At 40.6% G+C, this 19,171-nt stretch overlaps 1 protein-coding gene across 2 annotated transcripts in view; it reads left to right on the top strand.

Annotated features, from left to right (window-relative positions):
* The first annotated feature begins 5,795 nt into the window (after positions 1-5,795).
* Positions 5,796-19,171, top strand: part of RAC1 (Rac family small GTPase 1) — a 47,573-nt gene continuing 34,197 nt past the window's right edge. For both annotated transcript variants that reach the window (XM_069084914.1, XM_069084915.1), the window contains exon 1: positions 5,796-6,143. In XM_069084914.1, the coding sequence (XP_068941015.1) occupies positions 6,109-6,143 (35 nt within the window). In that variant the 5' untranslated portion in view covers positions 5,796-6,108. The remainder of the gene's footprint in view (positions 6,144-19,171) is intronic.

Raw genomic sequence — 19,171 nt, forward strand, 5'->3', positions numbered from 1 at the left:
TATCTATCTATCTATCTATCTATCTATCTATCTATCTATCTATCTATTTATTTCAAAGGCTTGGCCCTACTATATATAGCAGGTGCTCTCCTATGGGAGGTCCTTGCACATGTCTAGTTTCCCTTCTCCAATAAAGTTTTTTGCTTATGACCACTGTTAGCTCTTTGTTTTTAATTTTTTAATTTTTATTTCTTAGAGTTAACTGTCATTGGGATAACCTGTGCGAGCTCTTTGATATTTTTCAGTTAACTAAGGTTGTGATAACCTGTGTATGCACTTCAATCATTCATTTTCAGATCTACACATTTTATAATCATGTTGTATATCTTATATATGTAAGTATTATCTCTCCCACTAGAATGCAAACTTATATTTCTTTTCTTTTTTGGGGGGGAACATGGCTAAGGCAGAAAATTGTTTTGTATTTCTACACATATTTGTAATGAATTTTATTTATTTTTTTGCCTCCTCAGTGAGAGGGGAGAGGAGGAAAGAGGGAATTTGGAACTTAAAATAAAATTGAATAAAAAAAAGAAAAAAGCTCATCGGAAGTAGATAGTTTCATTCTTACTATTTGTATTACCCAGCAGAAAGACTGCTTATTACTCCGTTTCATTTTGTTTAAAAAATTTTGTTGTAGGGGTGGCTAGGTGGCACAGTGAATAGAGCACAAACCTTGGAGTCAGGAGGACCTGAGTTCAAATCTGGCCTCAAACACTTAACACTTACTAGCCGCATGACTTTGGGCAAGTCACTTAACCCGAATTGCCCTCCAAAAAAAGGCAAAACAAATTTTGTTGTTGTTGTTGTTATTGAGCTATTCTTCAGTGCTGTCCAATTCTTCATGACCCCATTTGACATTTTCTTGGAAATCGCCAGAGTGGTTTGTCATTTCTTTCTCCAGCTCATTTTACAGATGAAGAAAATGAAGCAAACAAGGTTAAGCAACTTGCCCAGGATCACAGCTAGTAAGTGTCTGAGGCCACATTTGAACTCAGGAAGATGAGTCTTTCTGACTCCAGGTCCAGCACTCTATCCACTGTGCAATATAGCTTGCCCTGATTTCTTTTTTCAAATTCTTTTAATTAGAATAATGGTAACTATATTGAGGAAAAAGAGAATGATGAAGAAATGATAAAGGATAAATAGGAAATAAGAAAGAGAAGGCATTAAAATTGAGAGATCGGGAAAGGTTTTCTGTAAGATGAGATTTTAACTGGAGCTTAAAAGAAGCCAGGGAAGTCAGCAGGCAGAGTGGAGGAGGCATGAAGGACAACCCAAGAAAATACCTGGAACTGAGACACAGGGAGTGTCTTGTTTGTAGAAGAGCCAGAAGGCCAGTGTCATTGTATTGAAGAATACATGTCGGGGGAATAAAAGTATAAGAAGATCAGGTTAAAAAAGGGAAGGCAGAAGGAGATTATGGCCCAAATTTATTCTCTCTTCACTTCCAATGATTTAGAATCACTAGTTTTCTTTAAGGCTTAACTGAAGCAATATCTTTCCTGCTCACCTAAGTTATGTGTTTTCTCACTGCTTAAAGTGGTTTGTATTCAATTGTCATTCACCCAACCCCCCAAGGTCCCAGTCCTTAAACAGCTCACATTTTAATGGGGGAGACCATACAAAAACAATCATGTACCCACAAAATATCTACAGTGTAAATGGGAGATACCTTAGAGGGACAAGGAAAGGACTCTTTCAGAAGGTGAGATTTGAGTCTTGAAGGAAGAAGGAAAGCAGAGGCAAAGAAGAAAAACATTCTAGACATGGGAGAGTAGACAGTGAAAAGGAATAAGGAGATAAAGTGTCACATGGGACCAACAGCAAGGCCAGAGATGCTAGATTGTAGAATCAGTTGAGGGTTAGTAAAGTGCAAGAAGACTGAAAGGATAAGAAAAGGCCAGGTTATAAAGGGCTTTAAAAGCCAAATAGAAGACTATATTTAATCTTGGAGGCATAAGATTTTATTGAATAAAGAGGTGGGGAGGGGTAGAGAGGCTTGGGGGGGAGAGATAGGACTGAGAAGTAAAAATGACCCTTGAATTGGGAACCTGGGTGATCGGGAAGATGGTAATACCCTTGGTAGTAATACGGAAGTCTGGAAATGGAGAGTATTTCTTGGGAAAGATAACCAATTCTGTCTTGGATATGTGGAGTTTAAGATATCTATGTGCTATCTAGTTTGAGACTTACAATAAGCAGTTAGTGATGTAAGCCTGGAGGTCAAAAGAGAGATTAGGGATGGGTAAATAGAGGAGAATCATTTGCATAAAGATAACAGAATCCAGGAAAGCTGATAAGATCAGTAAGTGAGATACTATAAAGAAAGAAGAGATTCCAGGACAAAATCCATGGATGGTGGGTGTGACTCCAATGGAGATCCATCAAATAAGATTGAGAAAAAAGGTCAAACAAGCAGAACTAGCAGAGAAAAGCGTCATGGAAACCTAGAGAGAAGATTCTATCAAGATAGTGATGGACAGTAGTATTAGAAGTTGCAGAGAGGGCAAAAATGATAAGGACTAAGAAAATGCCATCATATTTGGAAATTTGGAAAGAGGAGTTTGGAACTTTTGAAAGAAGATTTTAGGCTGAATTTTTTTAGTTGGAAACCAGATTACAGAGGTGTAATAAGAATGTAAATTTTAAAGATCTTCCCTGCCCCTAGGCTAATGTGCACCTGAAGCCTGAGATGGGGGAGGCTTGTTTTTCAGTAGATACTTCTTGATTGGCCAGTGAGTCAATAAGGTTGTTACATTCTCTGAGCCAGGAGAAGGCTATATAAGCCCTGATGTGTAGCTTTGTTTTTGGGACTCACTTTGAGAAGTGTTCTGTGATTTGATCTGAATTCTGGGAAGCCGTTGTTGAGAGTCCCCTGGCTTTGAAAAACCCAGATGTTGACTGGGTATGGATGTAATGGTTGGACAGTTTGGAAATCTGTCTACTTGATGTTTCTGTCTTGATAATTATGCCTGTATACTTTGAGGTTCAGGGTGCTGACCTTTTCTCCTGAACAAGGTAAACGATATATGTCTGACTGATTAAAGTAAGCTTGTTAACCCATTTTGAGTTGCTTTCCTTTAACAAAGCAGATCCAAGAACCTGTGGTAGCTGCAAACCCTGAGGACGCTTGGGGTGCTTGCTGCTACAAGAGGGTGTAGAAAAGAGTGAGAAGATGGAAAATTGAGTCATGAGAATGTACATAGTCTTCTTAAGAAATTTAGTCCAGAAAGGAAGGAGATACTAGCCAATAGGTAGCAAGGATGTTCAGATCAAGATATCACTTTTTAAAGGATGGGAGAGATTTTTGTAGGTGGCATGGAAGCAGCCATTAAACAGAGGAAGACTGAAGATTACTGAGAAAGTAGGAAGGGGCAATTTGCTGGAGAAGATGGTATTGAATGGGATCAAGGGTACACACAGGAGAGCATGCTTTGGAAAAGAAGGGCTGTCTCCTTGAGGGGGCAGCTAGGTAGCACAGTGGACAGAATGGTGACTCTGGAGTCAGGGTGACTCCAGTTCAAATCCAGCCTCAGACATTAGCTGTCTGACCCTGGGCAAGCCACTTAACCCTGTTTGCCTTGTTTCCTCATCTGTAACAAGCTAGAGAGGGAAATAGAAAACCATTTCAGTATTTTTGCCAAGAAAATCCCAAATGAAGTCATGAAGAGTAGGACACAAGTAATCAACTAAACATGAGACAGGAATGGAGGACATAGTGGGGGAAGACATCTGAATGATGTAAAATTAAGAGGAGAGGGATCTCTCCTTGAATATACTCAAGTTTCCCAGAAGATGGTTCAGGGAAAAAGTGCCATGGGAGGTTTGAGTAGGGATGAAAAAGTTTAGAAGAGGCACTGTGGTGTGTGTGTGTGTGTGTGTGTGTGTGTGTGTGTGTGTGTGTGTGATATGAATTAATTAGGGGGGTGTAAAGGGACCTTGCTGCAGGGAGGGACCATTTCAGATAATGTAACACAAATCTGCAGTAGACCCAGTCAGCATAATTGTGATTTTCTCTAGCTTTGTTTATCAATGCGAATAAGACTTAGAAATAGTAACAAATTGGGTCTTGGCCAGGTATGAATAGTAATAAGATAAAGGGGCAAAGGAATGGTTTAGATCAGGGGTAGGGAACCTATGGCTTTGAGGCCACATGTGGCCCTCTAGATTCTCAAGTTGGCCCTTTGACTGAATCCAAATGTCACAAAACAAATCCCTTAACGAAAGGATTTTGTTCTCTAAAACTTGGATTTAGTCAAAAGGCCTTACCCAAGGCCCTGGAAGGCCACATGTGGCCTCGAGACCACAGGTTCCCCACCCCTCAAAGGGTTTAGAAGATATAGTGAAGCCAATGAATAGGTGTAGGGAAGGCAGAGGGAAATAAAGAATGATTAAAAAGATCATTATCAGATAAAAGAATATCAGTTCATGAACATGGAAGTGTAATAAGTGGGTGACAACAAGATCAAAGATATTCCCATCCCTATGTGCAGCTGAGGTGGAATGGAGGGGTAGAATATGGGAAGTTACAGTGTTTGAGGGATATCTGTAGGTATGGGAGGTCTGATCACATGAGGGGAGCAGCAGGGGTGGAAAGCCCCTCACCCAGACGCTGAATTCCTTAAGGAAGTGTCTTTCCCTGTTCCTTCCCTACTCCTATTCATTGGCTTCACTATATCTGGGGGGGGGGGGGGGGGGGGGGGAGGGTGCTGTCAGCAGATAAGTTACCAGAATCCTGATGTGGGGATAAGTTTGAATTTCACGGACCTGGGAGGGGTTACTGAGTGATGAGTGTGAATGGCAACGGGAAAGCAGTAATTAATTAGCCGGAAGTCCCGGCTAGGCCGGGATGGCCAGAGGCGCAAGCGCAGCGCCTCCTTGTGGCCGGGACCGTTTCCGCGCTGCTCGCACACTGTACTAGGTATCCTGCCCGTCTCTCCACAGCCCCATTTTACCGGGAGTCTTCCAAAGCGCGCTCACTTCCAGGACCCTAAACATTCCTCGGCACATTCTCCATCTTACTCACACTCAAGAGAGGTTAATTCCTCACTTTAGGTCGTGAAGCCCTGCGGCTGGGAGGGTTCCTCAGAGCCCATCCAGGGCAATCACTTCATTTTACAGATGAGGAAACTGAGGCTGGCGAGGTCAAGGGGCAGAGGCAGAATCTGAATCAGGCCTCTCACTCCGAAGTCACGGCTCCTACCTCTTGCTACAAATACCTGTTCTCGTGCATGCGACAGGAATTCAACATCGGCTCCTTAGGCCTCTGCCCTCTCATTCTTAAAATCTGAGCGGCCCCCAGTCATGGAAGAAGGCCTGTGGGGGTGGGGAGAACAACAAAAAAAAGGCAAAACAAAAACCGAGACGGGAAAGACCCGAGGCCTGGGGCCAGGGACGACAATGGGAGTTGGGGGGCGGGGAAGCAAACAGCCCCCTTTTCCTCCAGTGCCGCGGTCCTGCCGGGGCACAAGTTCTGACTAGGTCAGTAGCACAAACATGGCGTCTCCGTCTTCTCCCTGTCCCTCCACCCCCTTCCCTATCCCCACCCCCAGCCTCCTTCCCGTCAGCCGCGCGCCCCCGCCCGCGCCCAGACGAGACCGCGCGCGAATCTCGAGTCGCGCGGGAGGCGAGCGTTTCCGAGGATTTCCGAAACGGGACCAGGAATTAGAGGCGGGGCTCGGGCCGGGAAGAGCGGAAGCGAGAGGGAGAAGGAAAGTAGAGAGGGGCTGGGCCCGCCCAGATGGGGAGGGCGAAGGGAGCGGCCGCGGCGGCGGCCGCGGCAGCGGGTAAGGAGCAGGGGGAGGGGAGGCCGGATGTGAGTGGAGCGGCCATTTCCTGTTTCTCTGCAGTTTTCCTCCAGCTTTGGGTGGTGGCTGCTGCTTGAGATCGGCTTCTAGTCGGCTAAGGGGCGAGGCGGCGTGGACTGCGGTCCCCGTCCCCCCTTGTATCCACGTACCGCCGTTCCCGGGGCCTCCCCCCGCCTTGTCAGTAGCCCATCCCGCTCGGAGCCCGTCGGTCCTCCCCTGCTGTTCCAGAGCAGCCTCGGCAGCCGCCGCCTCCGCCTCCTCCGCCGCCGCCTCCGCGGCAGCCCCGCAAGCCGTCCCGATGCAGGCCATCAAGTGTGTGGTGGTAGGAGACGGGTAAGTCTCCTTCTCCCGCTCCCGGCCGCAGCTTCCCCTCGGCCTCCCGCGCGTCTTCCTGCTTTCGGGGGGCACGGGCTCGGCCTCCGCCGGGGGGGGGGGGGGCTGGTGGGCGTGCGGGGGCGGGGTCCGGCGGGTCCCTGGGGTGGGGCGCAACTGCGACCCCCGATTTGGAAGCCCGAGGTTGGGGTGTCCGGCCGATCGCGGAGGGGCTTCCTGTAGGGTGGTGAGCTCCCCGAGTGGCGGCTGGATTGCTTGGGCTGGGCGGGCATTGGAGATACCCCGGGGTGGGGTTGCTCTAGACGGTCCTGGGATGGGACTCCTAATGGGGCCTGGGCTGTAGCGGTTACCAGCCCTTGGGGTTAGAGGTTGCATTTTCTTAGGCTTGACCTTTAAGAATCCCGTCCTCAAGTGGGGGGGGGGTTCTCTTACTCTCCTCCTCCTCCCCCTGCTAGGGACTATTCTCCCTACCTTCCCAGAGGGGTGAGTGGGAGAGTCTACCAGCCTCTCCCACTTTTTTCCCTGGGATGGTGTTAGCTTGTGCTCTGGGGTCCTGCCCTCTTTTTTTTCTTTTTCTTTTTTGGAAGCGAGGGATTGATTTACCCAGCCCAGAGGGAAAAAGTGGGCTCCACCCTTTTGCTCAATTCAAAAACCCAGTTTGGATTTAGGCTGAACTTGAAATTAATGTAATGCACCTCTGAATCAGAATGCTTGTCTTCTGCCCTCCCTCTGGGTTTGCCTGTAAGTTAGGCAGAGGTTTTTTTTTTTAAAGTATTTTTCTTGGCATTTATATTAATTCAGTATACTCAATCGGAGTACCTTATTGAGGGCTAGGTGGGTACTTGAATGATATAACTGTCATTAAGGTTGGTAATGTTTTGTAATCTTAGGTTTAGCAGACTTCAGGGAAGGTGATTTATCGGGACTGGTTATGGGGTCTAAAATCTATCTACAAGGTATATTTAGTCCTATTTTCTATGCTTAAGTAGTTTTTGCTTCAAGGAACCCTCGGTTATTGCTGTTATTTCGGTAAACTCTTAATATTCTTGAGGTAAAGAAGATGAGAATGAATTTCTCTGAACATAGTAGTGTGTCCAAAAAAGTGAGGTTTTGCCCTTATCTGATCCATTAGGTATGGGATGCAGTAGAACAGGCTTCCTGAGGAAAAAATTGCTCCCTGTGACTCAAAGCATATCATTTCATTACTGTGTGTAGTCGTGTTTGTTGCTGGGGTTATTGGAAGACAAGACTTGCCTTATGCGATTTATTCTACACCCCCCCCCCCAAGAAACAGATATCCTAGTGTAATCTGAACAAAATTGTGTATCAGTATTGCCTGTGTAATTTAGAGTTGGCCAGGACGACTGAAAAATTACTATTAGTCTCCTGAAATTTTTGCGTCTAATGAATGCATTTTCCAGTATGTTTGAATGTTTTTGTTGTTTAATAATACTCTTCAATACTGCTAGTTTAGTGAGTTATTTTGAGGTCTATATGTGGTTTTTTACCTTGTGCCTCTGTTAGTGATGTTTTTTAATACCTAACTTCCTTTTAAAAAGTAATTTAGACTCTTGGAATGGCTTAAGATTTCTGATTGAAATATAAAAAGCAACAGGCTAGATGATTTTTATAATTTTAAAGCAGTATCCTGAAGGAGTAGAACATTTTCCTAGTCATATGTTAAAATAGGTACAACTAGGAACTTGTATATTGGTGAGATACTTTTAACCTTTTGAAAGAAAACAATTCCTTCTGGAAAACATGTTGAGTAAGTGAGTGTATATAACAAAATAAGTATCTTAGTCATGACATTGGGGTCCTTTTGTGCTTAACTAAGAAGTTTGCATTAATCTTGAAAAGTTTTTTTTTTTTTAGCTAATTCGGTTTCATTTTTCTTTATTGTCAAGAACAAATTTCTGATGACAAATTAATACATGGAATTTTTTTTTTTAACCAACCAGTCCTGGTCAGTTCCACATTTAGTCATAATGAGTAATTTGACTTCAAGAGCTTTGTGATGTCCTCTTTTCACCAAAATAGACTTCAATTCCTCCATTCTTTAAAAGTCTTCATAAAGTTGCTGAGGCCAAAAAAAATCTCATAATCAACTTTCTGGTGATGAGCTTTGAGCCTTTATGAAATTAATTAGAAAAATTCTTGTACAACTCACAGTTCCTCGAGAGGCCTGTTACTTGAAACTTAGCTTGCCAGAGTTTGCCTTCCCTGGCATAGTCCTTATAAAAACCCAGCATTACTTCCAAGCCAAGATTAGGCATCAGAGTAGCACTTTACTAGAGGAGGAAGTAATTTAAGATACTTTGAAAATTAAAACTAGGGGTTTTAGATCAGTTGGGTTTATTTAAATCTCAAAGTCAATGGACTTTTAATGCTTTTGTTGATTTTGTTTTTGAAGTAAAATATGAAATGACATTTATATGCACTATATTGCTAGACAGGGGAGATGTAAAGTAAAAGTAAAAGACTTCAGTCACTACTGGCCTGGAGAGACTGGGAGACCTGAGTTCACTTTCTATATCAACGCCAGGGCAGGTCACCCCTCAGCTTCACTTTATCTATCTGTAAAATGGATAATAAAATTACCTACTTCACAATATGGTTACTAAAGATCAAATTAAATTATACATATAAAGTATTATATAGATGTTAGAAATTTGTATTCCCCTCAGAGAACTTAGTTTCTAGTTTAATTATTTTTTTGTAATCTTGATTTGATTAGGGTTAGGTGGTATAGAAATAAAATAGGAATGCTTTTTAGAAATGTCATCTTCATAATTTTCCCATTCAAATAACTTTTACTACTTTTAAGAACAAGTAATGTAGCAAATATTACTTTGAAAAAGAGGCCCCTTGTTCAGCTGAAAAACCATATTCAATTCAGCAAATATTTATGAAATACTACATGTGCTTGAGGCTATTGTTAGAATATTTTAATTGTTGACACTTTTCATAGAATTTTCTGTTAATTATAAGGCCAAATCTTGTCAACATGAGAAACACAATTTAGTATTATGGAATCTTTAAGCTTTCTTTAAAAAAATTAATGGCTAATTCAGCACGAAAGAAAAACGTGAGGCCTCACAAACTGCTGGCTTTTCTATTTTGTTGAAAGGGTATTTGTGTCTGAAATGTGTCAGCAGTTGTAGTGAAGCAGAAGTCTCCTGTTGCAGATGATATTGTATGCTTTGTAATAAGCAATATCCCTTAGTTTTTAAAAACAAAACTATATTAATTTTCCAGAATATTTAGAAGCTATGCTACTTTATTTCCTGTGTACTGAAATCAGTGGAGTTTAATCTTATTAGATATAACAAAATTAATTTTTTATATATCTAATAAGATTAAACTCGACTGACACTGCCTTTCAGTAATCCTGCTGGTGAGCTCCAATAACATTATACAGTTTTGCTGAGCCACTGTATAACACACCTAGAAAGGACTGAGGCCTCAATTAAAGTTAGATTAATAATTAGTACTTTGAATACTGTATCAATATCTCACCAAACTGATTTTAATTGTTTTTTATTTGAATTAACTGGAAGACCCCATTGTATAAACTGGAACATTTGGTAACATAAAAAATTCCATATCTGTCCAGGCCAGTGGTTCATCTGAAAGTGTTTATTTTTGATGTGTACATCAGGCAACTGAAAGGGCATTGCCTTTCTTGAAGTCATCCTCAAAAGGATGACCCTAGATGTCCCTAGCTTCTTTTTAATTTTTTATGAAAAACACTCTTAAATTTTCCTAGGTATCTAATTTGAATTTGGAGTCAAAAGACTGGGATTCAAATGGTTATACTTACTGTCTGGGGCAAGTCACTTTAAAACCTTTCTGGTGTGTTCTGTTTATCAGTTAGAATCCATTTGGACTAGATGATTTCTAAGGTCTCTTTGAGCTCCAAATCAGACTAAACTTTTGTACTACTAAATCATAACTTCTCCTCCCTCCCCCCCAAAAAAACCCCCCAAACAAACAACAACAGCCATTGAACCTTAGGTACTTTCTTTAGTACCTGGCAGTTACTTAGTAAATATTAATTTCATTTGAACAAGCCAAAAACCCACTCAACCAAATATTAACGGTTGATAGTAATGTTTTCCTTATTTTATGTGACATTTACCTCTTCTAAATGATTTTCTGCAAAAAAATGTTTTGATGTTGAATTTAAAGTTTGAATTGTGGAGAAACATGGGAAATCCTAGATTTTGTGATGAATTACATTAGTGTGTTCCAGAATTTTTATAAGGTTGCTTAAAAGTAAAAAGTATATACTGAGACCTTAAAATGTCATTGTGGCTTGTTGCATTTTTTTTTTCTTTTTGGAGGGGGGAAGGCAGGGCAATTGGGATAAGTGACTTGCCCAAAGTCACACAGCTAGTAAGTGTTAAGTGTCTGAGGTTGGATTTGAACTCAGGTCCTTCTGACTCCAGGTCTGGTGCTCTACTTACTCTGCCATCTAGCTGCCCTGAGCCCTGCATTTTCTAAGTTGAAAAGATAAACATGTCCTGTTTGATGATGTTATATAATCATATCTGGAAAATAAAGTATGTGACAATAAATTATTAGATAATTTCTTAAACATTGAGTAGTGTGTTTTTTACATAGATCACATTTATATAGCACCTCAAAGCATGCAAATTTCCACTCCACAATAATCCTGTGGGGTAGATAGTACTACTACAGTAACTGTCAGCAATGTAAAAGACAGTAAGTTGCCTGAAAGGCATGTTACAGTACAGAATTAGGAAAGCAGTTTACGTTATATTTGTTTTAACATCAAGTGTGTTCACACTTGCACAGATAAGCTCTTATGAGTATAAGCTATCTGAAAATTTTTAAGGTTTTAGTACAGTAGCATCTTTACCCTGGAGTATGTACTAAAAGAACATTACACAAGTGTTGTCTCATTTTAATCACTTCATAGGTAGGTTATGATTAGCTTTTCATATATTGAAATGTGGACTGTGATGTGTCTAAGGTCATTGTTGATAGTAAAATTCAATTCTACTTGATTGTGTTCTATGGGCCTTACTAGTTTATAGTTGTACAGAATTAAATAGTGAAGGTATATATTCCTTATAAAGTCCTTCAGATTTCTACTGCAGCATGAAATACCTCCCTAATCTGTGGTGTAATAGAAAGAGGTGTTCACATTTATATAGAGATTTTAAGGTTTGCAGAGTGTTTTTCTCACAGTCCTGTTAAGGTAGATGGTTACTGGTATTCTCTCCATTTTACAGATGAAATGTGACAGGCCAGAGTAATGAAGTGACTGGTCTCAACTACTAGGTAGTTGGATTTGATCATGAAGCATTTGGACAGAATTTAAACATTTTAAAGTGTTTTGTTGACTTCTTTGTTTTTAAATCAGTGATTTCTGAATATACCTACTTACATCATTTGCTCCTGTAGTCTCTCACCTCTATCTTGTTTCCTTACCTGTTCTCTGGAAACAGGGTTGATCATGAAATTACTCAGCTTCCTGTTTAGTGTTCCTTTCATTTATATTATTGTAGTTATTTGGATGTATTATTCTGCTTCATTCTTTATTCATACAAGTTCTCCCATTTCTTTGACCTCTTTCATCATTTCTTACTAGATAGCAATATTTATAAACCATAGTTTATTTAGCCAATTCCCAGTCAATAGGTTCCTGCTCTATTTCTTGTTCTTTACCATCACAAAAAGTGCTGCTGTGAATATTTCAAGACGTACACACAAACACATTATTCGAATTTGTGTGTGTGTGTCTTCTATCTTTGATGTCCTAGGGGTATGTGTACCCCAAAGAGATGACTGAATAAATGGGTGTGAACAATATAGTCAATTGGGTAGGGAAGGCATTCAACAATCATTATTTAATAATAAAATATAAATGTGGAGTTGTAAATTTTGATAGTAAACCCATGGGCATTAGTTTTGAACATGTAAACATCTTTACTGACTCCAGCTCACCTCTAGCAGCTCAAGAGGATATCTATCATCGGAATACTTTGGCATTTGCCTCTTAACTGCCTACAGCTGAAAGGAAAGCAGTACTCAATTAGAGCCAGTATGACTCTATCAAGAACAGAGCATACCAGACTTACCTAATTTCCTTTTTTGATAAAGTAACTAGATTGTTACCTGGAGGGAATTCTGTAAACATTTTATACCTTGATGTCAACAGTGCATTTGACAGGGTTTCTCATGCTCTTGTGGAGAAGGCAAAGAGAGATAGGCTATACATGTAGATTGGTTTGTGAGCTGGTTGGATGAATAAACTCAAGGAATAATCAGTCAATCAGTGGGTCAGTGTCAGCCTGGGAAGTCTCTGATATAATGATCCTTTGGATCTATAATTGGCCCTATAATGTTGAAAACTTAAAAAAAAATCCTTGACTTAAATGGTCATGACTTAAAAAGGTGTCATGCTCATCAGATTTGCAGTTGACATGCAACTAAAGAAGGTTAGCTAAAATTTGATGCCAGTCAGGATTCAGAAGATCTCAGTGGCTAGAATGATGATGGACCAAATATAAAAATAGGTATTATTTTATGTTTTAAACTGAATTTGTGATTTTATTGATGTAAGGAACTCTTATGGGAGGAATCTCTACTAGTAAAGATCAGTAGATCTCTAAAAATCTTAGATAATTTTGAGTGGAGGAGTACTGAGGTTAAATAACTTGACTGAAATAATGTATTGCCTTTGTATGTCAGAGGCAGGACTTGAAGACTGCTCTGGCCATCCTGTTTCTCCACATGAAGTTGGATAGGGATAAATGTAAAGTTCTGCACTTAGGGACAAAAAAATAAACTTCAGAAATCACAGGCTGTTGGAACATGGCTAGATAAATAGTTTATGTAGGAAATGATCTTGGGATTTTAGATTACAAGCCCAAAATGAGTCACCATTACCATATGCTAACCCCCCAAGCCCCACTGATGCTGAATTGGAGAGGTGTACTATTCAGAATGAAGGAAATAATAGTGCTGTTATCCTTTGCTCTCTTTAAATAACTTTTGAATTAGTTTAGTTCAGATAGAAGTTTTTTGTACCTTTACAAGTTTGATAAAAAATGCATTCTTTGCCTTACGTCTTTTTTGTAAAAGTCAAATTCAGTTTTGTTGGGGTAATTCATCTATGTTTGGCAGTGATTTTGGGGGGGGGCAGGGAGACATCTGGCAGTTCCTTTACTACTACCTATTTTTGCTAAGCAAATATTAAACAGTTGTTTCTGTATTTCTGAAATGTCAGTATCCTCCAAAATGTGGTTCCCCAGATTGAAGTGCTGGCTAAATTCACTCTAATTACTGGTCTGTGCAGAGAGATTTTGAAGGAACTAGACATGTTGTAGCCTGTTAAAGGGAAAGGGAGTTCTTCTAAGGAACAGACTCACTAGTTTCATTCCTTGAAGGGCTATCAGACTTCTAACATTGACTCCTTTAATGAAAGTTACAAATCAGAACCTCATCCTATGTGGCTACCTTTCCCATCCCCCATCCCCTCCATCAAATGAGCAGTCTAACAAAATCGCAATTCTGATCATTCCAATCTACTTAGTAGTTAAACTGATATCGAACAATTTCTATTAGGTGTCCATACCCCACCCCCTTCTCCATCTGCTCACTGAGAAAAGCTGGGGAGAACCCTAACGGACCTGTCTCTTCCTTTTCCAATCTCCAGAGTCCTTCCCAATAGTCATACAAGTTTGAAAAAGAGTCTCCTCCCTCGAGGAGAAAATGCCATGCCGGCTTCCTTTAAGGTGCAAACTAAAATCTACCTTCTATTGGAGTCCAACTCCTCTTATCAGTGGTTCCCTCTTTTAATTATTTCCTGTTTATACTATATATGGCTTGCTTTGTATATACAGACAATTCTCTCTTTAGGTAAATTCGAATTTACCCAAATTCTACTTCACTTAAAGAATTATGAAAGAAATCGACATTCCAACAAAACACCTATGTTAACCACAGCATGCCTCTTACCCACCCTCCAAAAATAACCTCTAAGTGAAAGTAGAAGAACCGATATGTGGGCCTGCTACTGCTGGTTGGCTTGAAACCTCTGGCCCACCCTTTCTGTCCATACACCCACACATGGTTCTTCTCCCACCCTCCTCCTTGATCCTCCCTTTTCTTTCTGTTCTGGTCAGGCCCCCATGTGGCTGGCCCTGGCCCCTTCCTGTTCCTCTTCTTGCTCTCAGTTCTCTGTCGTACCCCCAATGTGCTCTTGAATTATGTGCTGGCCCCCTCCCTCCGTGGGTGTGTGGGCATTTTCCTGGGCAAATGTGAGTTACATAAAAATCACTTTCAAATAGTCCACTTATTTAAAGTGAGAACTGTCTATGTTTGTTTGCTAGTCACCCCCCATTAGATCATATGCTCCTTGAAGGCAGGAACTGTCTTTTGCCTCTTTTTTGTATGCCCGGTGCTTAGCACAGTGCCCGATGCATATTAGTGCTTAATAAGCATTTATTGATAGATTATATTTCAGAGTTCCTACTGAGCTCTGATCTTTTCATCATGAATTTAGTTTTACAGGCCTCCATTCAGTTAAAGGTTCACTTTTTTCTCCGAAGAATTATACACAGTTTTGTAGGGTAAGGTATTCTTGGTTGTAAGCCTGCATCTTATGTCTTTTGGAATATTACATTCCAAGATCTTATTTGTAGTAGAAACTGCCAAGTCTTACTTGATTCTAACTGTAGTTCCTTGGTTCTTGAAATGCTTCTTTCTGGATGCTTACAGTATGTTTTCTTGGACATGAGAGCTTTGAATTTTGGCTGTGGCATTCCTGGGACTTAAATTTTGGAGTTCTTTTCAAGTGGATTCTTTTTCACTTTATCATCACTTTGTTCTTTGGTTCTTAAAGATCTGGAAAGTTTTCACTGATCATTTCTTGAAATTGTGTCTGGGCTGTTTTTTTTTTTTAAGAGGGTTTTCAGGGAATTCCATTCTTAATCTTTATTTGATATGTGTTTTAAGTCAGTTTTTTGTATCAGATAGCTTAACATTTTCTTTTTTCCCACCTTTGATGTTTTCATATTTCTTGCTGTCTCATGGAATCACTGATTTCTGGTCTCCTTTTCAAGGAGGCCATGTCTTGGGTAAGGTTTATCACTTTCTCTTCTGTACTACTTATTCTCCTAATTTTTTTCCCTCCAGAGATTTTATTTAATTTTTAAAAATTCCTTGCTCCATTTCTTCTGGGTATTCTGAGTTTTTGTGGAAAATCCATTTTTTCCTTTTTTAGTCTTTTGCTTGAAGTTTTTAAGGAGTTGACCACTTCTTTAACGGGTTTTTGTGGGGGGGGGGAATCTCTAGATATGAAGTAGTTTTTTTGTACTATATATGCACTAGTTGGTGTTTTATTTGATTTCCTTCTCTCTCCAGCTTTAGTTCATGAATGAGGCTTTGTGCCATGGCCAGATTCTTACCGTTGGTGAACTTTTGGTTGAGATGATTCCTTGTTGATCTTTCCTTGGGTTGTTTGTTTGATTTCTCCTCTTAACACTTTATGTCCTGTCCTGTCCCTCCTCCCAACCCTCAGCCTTCTGCCTCCCCTCTCCTTGTACTGAATTTTCAGGGCCTTCCCTGGCAGCTCAGGACAAAATTTGGGGGACATTATGGCTCCTTAGCCTGTCAAGTCAGAGTATTGGTAACTAACCTTTGCCTCTCACTGGTCTCTCTGAAGATTCCAAGGTCCTTCCCCTGGGTTTTCTCAGGGCAGTCCTCCATTCTTGTGACTGTGAACACAGAGGCTTACAGGATACAGTCTCTCCATTGTTGGTTTTGTTGGTGGACTCTGTTTCCTATTGACCTTGGACTTTTTGACTGATGGAGTGGGAAGTAGTCATTCTATAATTTTTTATTGTATTTCTTGATAACCATTTTGATGTGGAACTCCGGGGTTTTGCTATTGTAGGTAGAGGGGAGCCGAGCTGAATGGTCTGCCACCTGTTCAGGTAATCATCTTGGTTAGAAGTCCTTCCAAAAACTAGTCTTCAGGGAGCAGCTAGGTGGCGCAGTGAGTAGAGCACCGGCCCTGGAGTCAGGAGGACCTGGGTTCGGATTCGGCCTCAGGCACTTCACACACACACAGAACTTAGCTGTGTGACCTTGGGCAAGTCACTTAACCCCAATTGCCCTACACTCCCCCCTCCAAAAAAAAAGAAAAACTAGTCTTTGGGAGGTTAGGTTTCCAGTATGACCATGCCTCCTGTTACTCTCACCATTTTCTCCATATAGAGAGAGGAGAGGATCATGAGGGGAGACCTGGGGGAAAAATTAGTTTTAACCCTTTGAAAGCACTTTTTGGTAGAGTTTATCCAAAATCAACATCCTAGTCACCTGGGCTTTTGATTCCTCACTCACCCCCTCCCTCTCCACTGTTACTGTCTTCTTGCTTTCTCTTGTCACCCTTCACCTGTACTGTTGCAATAATTTTCTGCTTGGTCTCCCTGATTCATGTCCATCCCTATTCCATTCCTTCCTTCCTTCAGCTGTCAAAGTGATTTTTTTTTGAGGGGGGAAGGCAGGGCATTTGGGGTTAAGTGACTTGCCCAAGGTCACACAGCTAGTTTTTGTGTTAAGTGTCTGAGGCCACATTTGAACTCAGGTCTTCCTGACTCCAGGGCTGGTGCTCAATTCACTGCACCACCTAGCCACCCCCAAGTCTTAGTTAAAATCCTGTCTTCTACTAGTACCTTATGTAAGAGATTATCTCCAATTTACCATGTATATATCTTGTTTGTATATTTGTTGTTCAGTCATTTTCGTTGTGTCTGACTTTGTGACCCCATTTGGGGTTTTCTGGAATGGCTTTGCCATTTTATTCTCCAGCTCATTTTACAAATGAACTGAGGCCAACAGGATTCAGTGACTTGCCCAGACCACACAGCTAGTGTCTAAGGCCACATTTGAACTCAGCTCTTTCCTGACTCGACCTGGTGCTTCATCCGAAGCACCACCTAGCTACCCTTGCTTATGTATAGTTGTTTTGCATGTTGGCTCCCCATTACAGTGTAAGCACCTTGAGGGTAGGGATTATTTTGCTTTTTTTTTTGTCTCCCTAGGGTTTAGTACAATGCCTGGAACGTAGTAGGATTTGCATAGTAATGCTTGTTGACTTGAAGTTTGGGCACATTTAGATACAAAGTAAATTGATGGGCTTCTTATCTAATATGTTTGACCTCTCCTCTAACACATTTGTTTTGAATAAGGAGAATATGAAGTCTAATCAGTTTCTACTTTCTTTCCTTATTCCTGTTTATTAAAATCAATCTGATGATCAATCTCAGTTTTCAGTAATACTTCTAATTACTTTAATATTTGTTCCATGAGGCAATGGAAAATGCCATACTCATCCAGAGAAAGAAACTATGAAGTCTGAATGAAAATCATAATACTATTTTCTCTGGGGTTTGTTTTTATGTGTGTGTTTTCTTTCTCATGGTTTTTCTCTTTGGTTCTAATTCTTCTTTATAACATGATTAATGTGGAAATGTGTTTAGTATGATTGTATATGTATACCTTTTATCAGATTGCACACCAGTGGGGGGTGGGGAGTGAAAGAAAGGGGAGAAAATTTAGAATTCAAAATCTTAAGAGAAGTGAATGTTGAAAACTAAAAACAAATACATTTTTTATTTTAAAACCACCTGTCCTATGAGGACTATTGTTTATTTGTTACCATAACCAGGCTTAGTGACACGTAGTTGTTTTTCAGTCCTAAATGAATAGATTTATATAATGCTGCTTTACAGGAAGAAAGATCCATCATGTTTGAAAAGGGAAGAACAGATTTTAATTTCTAAGGATCTTATGGGGATTTCTTTTTATTTATATGGCATTTTTTTTTTAAGCAATCGGGGTTAAGTAACTTGCTCAAGGTTACACAGCCAGGTGTTTCTGGGTGGGTGCTAAGTGTCTGAGCCCGGATTCAATCCCCAGGTCATCCCGACACTGGAGCCGGTGCTCTTACTCACTGTGCTACCTGGCTGCCCCTTATATGGCATTTTTACTTGAGGAAGGTAATATTTTCATACTTCTGTGATGTGAATTGAGTAATTTTCCCAGGTTACAAGTGAAAAATGCTTTAGTATAGATATTTATGTTTTTATTTTTGTTATTATCTTTGTTTTTACATCACCGACATTTCCCTATATATGTTTTACCTTCGCCTCCCAGAGAGGCAAATAATAGAAAAAGAGAGGGAAAAAAAACAGTTTAGCAAAACTAAAGAGCCCATCAACTAAGTCTGCCAATTATATGCAGTATTCCACACTCATTAGCCTCCTGCCACCTTTACAAAATAGATAGAAGGAGGTATGTTCTTCTATTTCTTCTTTGGGACAAGTCTTGGTCCTTTTAATTTTACGGCATTTAAATTTCTTTTTTAAATAAGTTTCTGCCAATGTCTTTTTTATGTCCTCTTTTCACTTCCAGATGTAAGAGGGGATATAATGGTATCTTGTTTTGCTCCCACAGATGTTATTGGGAGGTAATTAGCACTCCCAAGCTGTGGGGGCAACTTGCTTACCAAGACAATGGCTATCCTGATGCTTGGGGGAATCAGTAAGGTTGGGATAGGACAATCAGTTCAAACCTGAGAGGTCATGCCTTGGTCACCAGTGTCTTCACTACTGTGCCTGCTCAACTAACTTCATTAATATTAATGTATACACCCAAAGAGTAGAGATTCCACCATTTTCTAATCATGGGATGTATGTTCTGACAGGGGGAATATGTAATGAGGGCATATAGTGTGGGAGTGCTTTTTTTTTTTTTTTTTTTTTTGGTTTTAATTAATTATTTGTTTTGCTTTTTGGAGGGTAATTGGGGTTAAGTGACTTGCCCAAGGTCACATAGCTTGTGAGTGTGAAGTGTGTGAGGCAGGATTTGAACTCAGGTCCTCCTGACTCCAGGGCCAGTGCTCTATTCACTGACCTAGCCTCCCTAAGAGTTGTAACCTTGAATAGTCTGGACCAATCCCAACTCTGAGGGGAGGAGTCAGAATACCG

The sequence above is a fragment of the Petaurus breviceps genome, unplaced genomic scaffold (assembly GCF_028583685.1).
Source record: "Petaurus breviceps papuanus isolate PSGF00001 unplaced genomic scaffold, PetGlider_PUasm1.0 175, whole genome shotgun sequence".
Lineage (NCBI taxonomy): Eukaryota > Metazoa > Chordata > Mammalia > Diprotodontia > Petauridae > Petaurus > Petaurus breviceps.